This window comes from Lygodium microphyllum, chromosome 13, assembly GCF_053477565.2.
Source record: "Lygodium microphyllum isolate KBCC chromosome 13, Lygodium_microphyllum_v1.1.10, whole genome shotgun sequence".
Lineage (NCBI taxonomy): Eukaryota > Viridiplantae > Streptophyta > Polypodiopsida > Schizaeales > Lygodiaceae > Lygodium > Lygodium microphyllum.
In genome coordinates, this window is record NC_141147.1 from 154192367 (window position 1) to 154204651 (window position 12285).

Below are 12285 nucleotides of genomic sequence, written 5' to 3' on the forward strand. Positions count from 1 at the left end.
AAACCATCATCAATACCTTGCTGTTTAGACACATATGGTGCAGCAACTTCTTCCTGTATTATGTTTGTCTGGCCATTTGCAGGAGGCACGGTCTCTCCAAAGAAAGCAGCAAGAGATCCTCAAAGACATCACCAATGTCATGGGTGGCTGGCATTTGAAACTGGTCATGTGAAAATGCAACATTTTCAGCAAATATGACATCCCTAGTAACAAAAACTTTATTTGTGTGTGGGTCATACAAGGGATAGCCCTTGCTTTCCGAATTGTAGCCGCTAAATATGCATTTTATTGCCTTGTCATCCAACTTCCCACGAAGGTCTTTTGGAACATGTGCATAGGCTATACAACCAAGCACCTGAAATAGTCAACCTTGGATTTCTTGCCATGCCAAGCTTCAAGCGAGGTGATAATCTTTAGTGCCTTAGTAGGTGTATGATTCAATGGATGATTTGCACACTGAAGGCCTTCTAACCAAAATTTATGAGGTATCCCGTTGCTTTTGAGCATTCTCCCTTTCAGCAACACCATTCTATTGAGGAGTCATTCTAACAATGGCTTGATGCGTAATGCCATGATCAAGCAAATACATCTCAAAAGCATGAGACATGTACTCCCCCCCTCTATCTATGTGAAGTGTTTGCACTGTCAAGCCAATTTTAGTCTCCAGCTTTGCAACAAGATGTTTAAAATGCATAAATAGATTAGATTTTGTTTTCAGCCCATACACCCATGTATACCGAGAGTAGTCATTAATAAATGTAACAAAGTAAAGAGACTAAGTGCATGTGTCCTCATGGGACCACAAACATCAAAGTGAATAAGTTGCAATTTCCGGACAGCACGCATTGCACCATTCTTTTTGAAGGCAAATATGTGTGCATCTTGCCCAAAATACATCCCTTGCATGTATGAGGAGGTGGAGTTTCCCCTAGAGGCAATATATCTACCATATGACACCATATGTTCATAGCGGGCATGTCATAGGTCCACCTTCTACATAGCAGGTGATAGAGTAGTGATTGCCAGAGCATCATGAGATTGTGCATCATAGGTATTCAACAAAAACAAACTGCTATACAAGGTCCTAGAAAGCCTGAGTACGTAATCCATCTCTGTGTCTCTGATAATGCATTTGTCATCCTTAAAAATGACGTGAAAGCCATGCTTGTTAAAAGCAAAGATAAACAAGAAGTTCTTTGTAATGCTAGGCACAAATAAGACATCTAGAAGCATGAAGTTAGAACCATTTGCAGGAGTAATAGTGATTGTCCCAATGCCACAAACATCATAATTGCTGCTGTTCGCACATGTAACATGCTTCCCAACAGGGATTGAATGTAAGAGGAAAACAAACACTTCCTAGAAGTGATGTGCTTTGAAGCTTGACTGTCAAAATACCATGTTTGCTGCGTTTCAGCAGCATTAAATCTCGAATCAACCATTGAAGAATCATAATTGCAAGCTAGAAATGCATAGTCCTCCTCCAAAAAGTTGGCTGAAGCATTACCATCAGCAGATTTTGCTGGCTGATGTCTCTTGGACAGCCAAACCGGAGTCACGTTTCTTCTCTTTGGCGAATCTCTTATGGCATTCATCAATATAATGACTTGATTCTTGCAATAATGACATTTCCACTTCTTTTTAGATTTTTCTATGTCTTGGACAGCCTTATTTGATGGTTATCTAACATCACCCTTTTGTTGATTTTTTGCATTTTGCTGGACTTTTCCTTTGCCTTTGAACTTGGAAAAGCATAGCCACATCTCCTGAATGGAATGCAACATTCTTTCGAGTTTGTTCCTCTTGCAACAAGAGGCTTTCCAACTCCACAAATGTAAGGGGTTGTTGCTCCCCCCGGTATCAATTCAGCATCTTGAATGATTTCATCCACATTGAGTAGCTTCTTGTGCAAATCGTGTATGTGAGTAAGGTGCTTTGTCATGCTATCATCCTCATCCATGTTCACATTGGCCAAGTCTCTACGGAGATAAGAGATTCCAGCCTCGTTACGTGCTGCGAACATATGCTCAAGTATATCCCATGCTGATTTCTGGTCTTACAAAACCAGATGTGTGGATTGATCGATCTTTTCATTGACAAGGCAATCAAAGAAAGTGCACATGCATCTTTTGAGTCCCATCTCCTCTGATTCTTGGTAGGAGGGATAGTAGCACCATCAGCCTGTCCTCTAGCATTACGGTGAGGTGTTTGACGTGCAAGACTTCTTGGTTGTTGCAAATCACTTGTAACATAGTTCCACAAGTCCTTCGCTATACTGACCATAAAACTCCACAATGGGTAGTTTGATGCATCAAGTTGGTCCTCTTGAGTGAGGACACCAATGATGTTGCTCTGATCATTAGTCCCCTGACTGCAGCCAAATACTTCTTTGCTGAAGTATAGATTGTACTCCTCAGAGTACCCAAAACCCCCTTAGGATTATGCAACAAGTACCAAACTATCACACAAATACCAAAGTGTGCCAATTTGATCCAAATCAACACTCAGCCAAGAAAAATGCACTGCTGTACCACACTTGCCTTGTAATGTGTGCCCTGTAAAGTACAAATTACAGCAATTCAATGTTGATTCTTACCAAAATTTACTGAATTTTTCTAAAATTTTATGCTCAATTTGATTGTAACAGCAATTAAATGCTATTGTACCGCTTGTTTACTGCCTTGGAATGCGTGTCGGGCAAAAGCCTCAATTTTCTTCCTAAAATTTCTAGGAAATTGAATAAATTTGTACCTTACAGCTTGAATTTGTGCAGTAATGTCACCTTGGGGTGTGTGCCAATGACAAACAGCAGCTGGATTCTACCACTTGATGCGTGTCAGAGCCTCTAGGACAAAAGCCCCAAATTTCTTGCACAAATGTTGATGCAATTGTGCAATGTAGTGTTCCAATGAAGATTCACACATGGGGCTGCAAATCGGACAAAAGACCCAAAATTTTTGGCAGGAATGTCAAAGAAATTGTGAAATTTCTTTAAACTGGATGTCAATTTGAATTGTGGGAGTGAAATTTGACAAAAGCCCCAAATTTTGGGCGGCATGAGCTAAGATTCGGAAAGAGATGGCCAAAATGGATGGGAAATTGCAGAAATTTCAGAAAAAACTCCATATCTGAAAATTACGGTTTTTGCATTTTTTAGGGTTTGTAGAAAATCGCAGGCAGGGCTGAGAATATGGCAGACAGAGGCGAGAAAATAAGGGGCAGAGCTGAAAATAGCAGCAGCTCCTCCAAAGAAATAGCTCCTCGGGTTGTGTGCGGGCTGCATACGGGATTGCGCATAGGATTGCGTGCAGACTGAAAACAACATCATCTCGTCCTTCTTTTCCTCAGGCAGAGAGATGGCTGATAGCAATAGAACCATAGGCGGGGCGGCACCAGTTGAGGGTGGCTAAACTGAATTTGCTCGTTGAACCTTGCTCTGATACTAAATATTGGAAAATGACAGCCAGCTATGGAGGAGAGAAAAGAGAGACAATGAGTGTGCTGAAGCAAAAGAGTAGAGTGTACTGCTGAATTGAAAGAATGAGAATGAAAGCTCTGACTCTACTCTAAGAGTGGTGACACAAATAATAACTTTAGTTGTGTTCACACTAAGAACTGAAAAAGAACTAAAGACTAAAACATTGGGCACCACCCATAGAATTGGTAAATTCTAACAAGATCAGGAGCTTGGTCGATAGGGCCTGACTCTTGTGCTCTGGATCAATGATCTCCAAACCCCCCTTGCAACGATTATCAGTGATGGTCTCCCAAGCCACCATAGCATGGGAATTCTTGGATCCATCCAAGCTAGACCACATGAAGTTTTGAATTAGGTAGCATAGCTCAGCCGTGCATGACAAAGAGAAAAATTGGTAAGAGGCAATGTATGAGATTGTTGCTAATAGAACCTGGTTAACCCCTAGGGCTTTGATCACTAGGGAGAGGCAGGCTGCGCTCCCAGTAGGTCTGCTTTGTTGGATGGAGTTAGGCATAAGCACGAAGTATTGAGCTACTATGATGTCAACCCCACGCGATATTCAAGAAACCCAAGTGGATGCACCACTCCGTGCTAGAATCTAAGTCTGTAAGAAAACCACCCAACTTTTGCCAATTGATTTTTGCACCTGCTGCCATGCAAAAACCCTGAAGTACCACTCTCACTCTTTCAAGCATCACCTCATCATCCTTAACATAGAGGGCCATATTGTCTACATGCTCCAAATCCATGAACTTTGTCTTGTCCCTTATCAATCGTATGGACTGTTTGTTCTTGTAGCCTTATTGTACCTCTGAATTTGTGTTTTTGTAATTAACTGAATTACCCTTAGAGGAGAGAGAGAGAGAGAGAGAGAGAGAGAGAGAGAGAGAGAGCATTTGAAGCTTTGTGAGCTGGCTCGTACAATCCTTTATACTTTCTTGGTTTCTACTTCTATTGTGCACAACTTTGCCATGCCATCATGTTCTTCATCTACTCACAAGCAACATATACAGTTAGCTTATTGTTTTCTTTTATGAATATCTGATCTGGTGCATCTCATTGTGAATTTATCATGATCTGGCATCCACGGTTTCTTGTGGAATTTTCAGGCAGCTGTTTCTAAAGTGTGTCATACAATACAAGCATTTGTGGATAAAGTTGGCAAACCAAAGAAGGCAGGACAGATTGATCTTCCTTTGCCTATTATTGAAAAGTCTATTGAAGTGAGTGGTCTACCCGTTTTAGCCTTCCATATCCTTTAATGGGGTTTTTAATTTTTTAAAGAGCACTCTTGCATGCTGTTTACAACGAGGTCTTCTAGCCTTGCATATTCTTTTATGAGAATTTGTACTTGTTAAATGGCACTCCTAGATGTTTGTTTGCAGAGGAAATTTTTTTGTTGGTGTTTATGCTTTACACTTAGTTCGTCTTCCACTGTTGGCCGCACCAATCTAAATAATGGTGTGTGATTGATGAGGGAAGAGAATTTGCTTGACACTTGAAGCTTAAACTTGCGCCCTGTTTTGGGAACCTCCCTGAAAGCTTGGCAAGATAAGACCTTCATGACTTGGCTTCATACATAGATGAAGCTTTATGCTCACCCTTGCTGGATTGAAGCTTGAAACTTCCCATCTACACATTTTCTCTCTCATCGATCAGTCTTCTGTTTGGAAGCTTTGTTTTTTACAAGCACTAGGTATCACTGTTATCTTCTCCTATTTCTGTAATCATGTGTAAGGTTAAGCAAAGCAGTCCACAACCTCCACAGGATAAATCAGTTCATTCCATGCTGAAAATATGGTCAATGGAGGATGGATTCTAGAGCAAAGTGCCCACATTTGAAAAGCCAGTTATATGAAGCACTAGGTATCACTGTTATCCTCTCCTATTTCTCTAATCACGTGTAAGGTTAAGCAAAGCAGTCCACAACCTCCACAGGATAAATCAGTTCATTTCATGCTTAAAATATGGTCAATGGAGGATGGATTCCGGAGCAAAGTGCCCACATTTGAAAAGCCAGTTATATGAATCAAGAGTTGGGTACAAAGGATCTAAGGATTTGGGGCTGTATTTTTTGCTATGAGAGAAGCGCCTGTCATGGTTCAGGTTGCACAAGGCTACACAGTGCTCTTGTGGGAGAGTTCATGAAGGCATAAATGCATGAACCCGGGATGATTTGACATATATGAGAACTCATGGAATCAAGTCTTTATAGATATGTACAAATGAACTAAAGGATTTGGGGTTGTATTTTTTGCTCTGAGAGAAACCCCTGTCATGCTTCAGGTTGCACAAGGCTACACAGTGCTCTTGTGGGAGAGTTCATGAAGGTATAAATGCTTGCATGAACCTGGGATGATTTGACATATATGAGAACTCATGGATTCAAGCCTTTATGGATATGCATATGTGTAGGTGCTACTATGATCCAAACGATGAGCTCTATGATTGTGATCTTATTTTGAAAGGTATGAGCTCATAAAATGAGTGCACACAGTAAGTTTTATGCTCAGCCATTGGTTGAATTGAGAGTCCCAAAGTATATGCCTAGATCTTAGCCATTGCTTGAGTCATACTTTGCATCCATAGGAGATGGATTATGATGCATACATGCATGAATATGGGCAACACACACCCGGTCTCTTCAATGAAAGTACAAGCCTTCTTATGTGCTGAGGCCCAATATGCTTTATACGAGAGGGGAACAATTGCTGTGAGTATTATATCATGGATGACACACTGTGGATGCTAGTCCAATGTGGGGTCACTTGAAGGATGCATATGATTATGGACAAGATGACTCAAGCAATATGAATATCGGGACAATGATACTTAAAGGAATCATCCATGGGATAGGGAGGCATGGAGAACTCCTACTGTTAGAATGGGCATGAAGATTATGAGAAGGTTGACATTTATCACAAGGATTATGATGTTATGATGGTACTTGTCCAAGTAGAAATCGCTCAGTTTATGGTGAGATTTACTACAAGCATTCTGGTGTTATGATTTTGCTAGTCCCATCATTGCTTATCTAAATGATATATATCACTTCATTTGTACATATTTAGTTATAACAAGTCAATATTCAACTAGTTGCACATAGTCATGTGTCCCTTCATTGTGACTGCCAAATCATCCTTAGAATGTGACACACTAAATTTGTGAAATGCAACTACTTGAGTTCATGATTTTGCTTGTGTGTATATCATCTGCTATGGCCACTCAGTTGATGTGTTTCTATACCCTTCAGGACCTTGTGGGAATAGAGCTTATGGAGGCTCTACAGGTCCCGCTGAAGGGATCACGGAAATCTGCAATCAGTAGTGTGGAAAGCAAAGTCATGGCTTTACTGACAATGGGCGATAATAATCGTCCTAAGCAAGTCCATCCGGAAGAACAAGAGGTGGTTGATTTTCAGGAAGAAGAGGTTGGTTTGGAAGATGGAGAAGTTGATGAAGGGGATCTTCATGTTAAACCCATATTACGGACAGCAACAAGTGAGGTTGGGCAATATCTGTTATGAATTGTTACAATAGGAAGTATTTTCCTTTCTTTTACTTCCATCTGCTCAATTTTGTTTGACATATCTATCTAGTAATGGTCATAGTCAGCTTTCTTTGTAAACCTGAATGACAGCTCTTCAGTCCTATAGAAGTGAAGAAAGGATTTAAGCAGGTTACTTCCAAGTTTTTGCGTAGACTGATTGTACAGGTCAGTATATGCCTATGCTTGCAACTTTCTTTTTGTCATATGTATGTGAAGCTGCTTGATCATGATTGCAAATATTTTTATACCCATTCAAATGAAATGATGCCTCCTGCTCATGAAGTTTGAAAGTGTTCATTCTTGCAACAATTTGCATCTTGTGAATCAAGCAAGTTTCCTTGCATTAATTTGTTGCCTTTACCTTATTTGTTATATTGGATTTCTTTTTGACCTTTAATGCCTGAGCTCACATTAAAAGATGGTTGTCATTGTGCCTTATTTTAGCATTCACATGTTGATGAGTAATTTGCCGGAAATTTATTTGTGTGACACTTTAATTCTTCCATGGTTGCATATAAGGTTTCAAAGAATGAAAACATGGAGAGGACCTTTTGTGGCTCTGGATTCAGCTTAGAAAACATTACCGGTTATACATGTACTTGGATATTGTCCAAATTTTATTTGTGGAAGTAATCAACTTTATGAGGAGCCTTTTGCAACTAAGCAAGATTTCTGTTTGTAGCTGTTGCATATATTTAGGATAAATTTGCTGTCCAGTTTGCCATAGACTTCCTGGAGGTGTGTGCTGATGCACAACAAATACTTCATTTTTGTCTTCTTCAGAAATCAATATAGCTTTTCCTCAGCTTTGTTTGAAAGCAAGCATTTGACCAAATTTCCATTCGCTCCTTATTCCCCCAACAATTTCAAAGAGTCGTCCAGATTTTGGGGAAATAAAGAGGGAGCAGCGCTGGGGGTGTATCCTGAGGAATCTATGGTTGAATAGATTAATAACTGAATGGTTTCTGGAAATGGTGAATATTCAGGCTGTCTGAAAGGGAATTTACAATCTAGTTTGAGTGACTCAAGTTAAGGGTTAGGTTCTTTTTGGAGGGCCTGTTCCAATGCGTATAGTATTTGCATCTAGTAGCCAGTTTTTTCACTGTAAACTAGGTGGAAGCAGAAAAATTTTAGAATGTTTTTGCGAATTAATATATCTTGGCAAAGCAACTCCATGCAGAATAAGAGGAGAAGCGATGGGCGTGGCTTATCAGACATTCGTCCTATCCAGTGTGAATGTGGGTTGTTGCCTCGAGCACATGGAAGTGCCCTTTTCACTCGTGGAGAAACTCAGGTTGGTTGGTTCCATAGAGCCCTTGCATGTTTGGTCTTTATTATATTCACTCACATGGTTGGTAAAAATGAAAAGTTGAGAATGCTTGTAATAACTTCTTGATTGTTGTTCTGATACAAGTTCCATACTGAGAAGATTGTTTTTGCTCTGTTTATCACCAGCAAGGGTGATTGGAGGGAATGGTGATAACGTTGTATTTTTAAGTGACAAGCCTGTATGCACATTTGTTTGGTTGTCTGTTTAAATTCTCACATTAGCCAAGTTTTATTCTTTCATGGGCACCAAGAGGTGTTGAAATGGATTGTCTAGGTGCAGGTGCACATTTGCTTTTTCATTCACTTGCAACCTAGCATCAGTGTTTTAAGTGTAGTTGCTCAATGCCTTGGCTGTGCTTTTATGGTCTTGGCTTGACATGTCTTTACATGGTGACCGGTCTGACTATGGGCCACCTGATGTTATCCATATTATGTGTGATTCTTTAAGAACTCTTTTATCATTGTGGCTTTTAACATCACAGCATTCAGCACAAGATGGTGCTCCTTGCGATTCAGTTATATCAAATTATGTAATGTTTGTGTGTGTGCAGATCTATCTGTACAGGAGTCATCTAATATTTTTCCTTAGCATATAACTAAAGGGGTAGTCCATATAAGTCGCATCTACAACAAATATCAAGAGCAATTCTTCTGATAGCAAGCATAGAATGCTAAAGGGCAACATTTCAAAATACATCTCCATAAAAAGAGCTGCTCCTTAAGTTCTAGTTTTTTGTCCAAATTTTAGAATTTGTTAACAAGAGAGTCTGCCCCTACAGGAGGAGGCAGTCCCGAAGGATGTGGGAAATGGTCTAAATATGCAAGCATCTAAACATTGGGGTGACAATGTAGCATTCTTACCCGCAATAGCTCTCCTATCATACAACTCCAAAGGAAATAGCCTTTGCTTCAAAGGAAATTGATTTCTTCAAAGTATATTAAGACTTTATTTCCACCATTTGATAGGTTTATCTGAATTAGGAAGTGCATTGCCATGCCTATCCATCCAAGATGGAGGTAAAATATGCATATAAATGAGGGACCTATTCCTAAAGAGACTTGGCAACTTGGTTTTTGTTGATTACACCACCAAGATGGTGTCACGAGCGTGTGAAATTCTATTGCTTTGCTTAGCATTTGGATAAAATTAATTAATTGTGCTAATGTGACTTGCACGTGTGAAGTACAAGTTAATTTTTTCATAGTTTGGGGCCTAGAATCCCAAAATATTAGTTAATGCCAAAGGCAAAAGTTGTAATAAGTTATTTTTGATAGGTTTTGAATGGTACTAATCAATTAACTAGTGCCAATCTAAGGGTCAATATTTACTTAAGGATACTTGGGAGACAAATTGGCCTAGCCAATTTAATTATTGGCTAGTGAAATTAATTTTCTTAGCGCTAAAATAAATATTAAATTAATTTTTAGAATTAATATTTTGAAAATTAATTTAATAAGCCGGATAATACTTAAACATGGGATTAGAAGGTTGCCACTTGGCAAAACTTGCCCATGCAAGTGGGAAAAACGTTTTTGGGGGCTGGTGGAAGTCTATTTTAGTCATTGTGAGAGAGGAGGCGGCTGTTAGAGGACAATGAGATACGATTGATGTGATTTGCAGCCACCAGGGTCCAGTCTTACGGCGGGTGCATAGTTGCATTTGTACTATGTACGGAGTGGTTTATTTCATACGGTTTGTATTGTACCTTACGGTATGTATCCATATCAATTCGTACAAAAAAATAGGCATCTTTTTGCCCATGAAGATTGGACCCTACAATATCTTCCAACTTCCAAGCCTTATGTTTATTATCATAATTTCAAGTCTCTCTCACGCTCTCTCCTAACTTAAAAGATGAATATGCAATTCCAAGCCTGTGTGTGTGTGTGTGTGTTTCTCTTCCCCCTAGCCCCCCAAACTACCAAGCCTCTCTCTCTCTCACACACACACACACACACACACACACACACACACAAGAATGAAGAGCCTCTTTGTGCATCCACCCCACACTTTGCTTTTTTGTATGATGTATGATGCATCATGTATACGTTCCGATTTGTCTACTTGTAGCGTATTGCGTATGTTGCGCGTATTAGGTTTTGTCTCGTAATCTTTGTGTATTCATCTTATTAACTTAAGCGACATTGCTGTTTTAGCCTTAAACATGTGCTCTATCATTTGTAGTCCAAAATAACCAAGGCAATTTTTTATTTCATACTAATAGCATGCCGTATCTTATAGAATCTTAAGGTATCAAGTAGTACCGTATTTTATTGTACCGTACCGTATCGTACCTTTCGTACTCGACAACCTTGAGCAAGTGACAACGGTTTGGAGCCCTCCAGGTGTAGGTGATAGTAGCCCAAGGTCCTTTTGTGTAAGGCATATAAGAGGCGACAACAGCCTTTTTGGTGGTCCTAAGTTGTAGACGACAACTTCGATGGTTGTTCGAGCAGGGCAGCAATAGTTCTTCAACATCTCGCAATGAGATTTTGAAATCTCTCTTTACAGTATTCTCTCTCATCCTATAGCCATCACTCAAGTTATCTTAGCAAAATCTAGTTGTCATCAAAGGTGGAGCTTTTGGAAAATCTATGTTGGAAACCTAAATTTACAACAGAAATTAGGGTGTGATAGGTACCTCGAAATGCATGCTCAAAATTGAGGGCCTAGGACTTAAATTCCAATAGTTGAAATTAAAGAATTTCAAGCAGATTTAATAGGCCAGCTTGCCCATATTAGATTTGGGGCTTAATCTATCTTTCAAGGAGCAGGGTGAAGGCCAATCCCCAAGTAAACCAAGGGGCAAATTAGTTGAAGGATTGTTGGTCAGTTTGAGAGCAAGAGGCACTTGGATTAGTAGAGGACATTAGAGAATCTCAATTTTACTCCATCCATTTGTAAAAAAAACTAAAGAGATACTGCAAGGGGCGCTAGTTTTGTGGCCAATAGGCTGTCCATTGTCCATGATGAAAGTGGTGAAGCGTGCATTTTTTGTTTATGTGAATTTTATGCTCACTGTAATTGTTGTTAAACTAGCTTTACCACCCTTTCCGAGGAAGAGCTTAGCAATGTACCTTGTTTGTAGACTACCCATTTTTGCAAAAATGGCTCTACCTCTATTTGTATATTGTCCATTTTCCTTTTCTTGAAGCTTTGTGTACTTTAGCCAATTCTTGTTCCTTGTTCTTGAGTTGGGTGGGTGTGAGCTTATTTGCCATCCATATCTTAATTCCTTGCAAGCAATTGGTTTGCTTTAGTATCTCTATCTTTTCTTGTATTGTTGTGTATTATAATACCAAATGCTTTCCTTTGATTGTGATTGAGGGAAATCCAATATCGATGAAGGGAATGACCCTATACACCTCTCTTTGTATTATTTTGTGTTCTAAAGTAAAGATATCTTTTTGTATCCCTTCATCCTCCAAGACCTGGACCTTATTCCATCCTTCATCCAAGTCCCCTACTTTGATTTCCTTGGTGATCCGTTCTTGCTGCTGTTTTGCTTCACTCTATGTTATGAGTTTTTTTAGTGGAATCTCTTTCTATGGTGCATATTGCTGTACCTAATGGATGATTTCATCTTGATTTTTATTTTGCTAGTTGACATATTCTTCCAATGCTTGAACTTTCTTCTTTGTTTTTGTCAGCTCCTTCTTTAGTGGTTTGCCTTTTTGTGGTAGTTGGTGGATCATATTGAATAGGTATTGTTTCCATAGGGAAGGTCCGGTGGTTGATTTTGATGGAGGTAAGGCCATTTGCTTGGAGAAGCTTGGTTTGATTACCACTTGCTCTCAAGTAGTAGGGGACTACTTCACCCTATTGTGGCTGAAGTGGCGGACATGGCTGGTTGGGTATGTAGGTATGGGTTGGAAAGCATGGCAGATGAATAGAGGTAGGTTGTGAGGTGGGGCAAAGAGGGGCTGGC

General features: G+C 39.7%; 1 protein-coding gene across 2 annotated transcripts in view; it reads left to right on the plus strand.

The window, feature by feature from the left end:
* The window catches only part of LOC148027379 (putative polyribonucleotide nucleotidyltransferase 1, chloroplastic), an 89953-nt gene that overhangs the window by 64895 nt on the left and 12773 nt on the right, over positions 1-12285 (plus strand). For both annotated transcript variants that reach the window (XM_087691954.1, XM_087691955.1), the window contains exons 9-12: positions 4588-4701; positions 6732-6983; positions 7118-7192; positions 8208-8321. In XM_087691954.1, coding sequence (XP_087548080.1) covers positions 4588-4701; positions 6732-6983; positions 7118-7192; positions 8208-8321 — 555 coding nt within the window. The remainder of the gene's footprint in view (positions 1-4587; positions 4702-6731; positions 6984-7117; positions 7193-8207; positions 8322-12285) is intronic.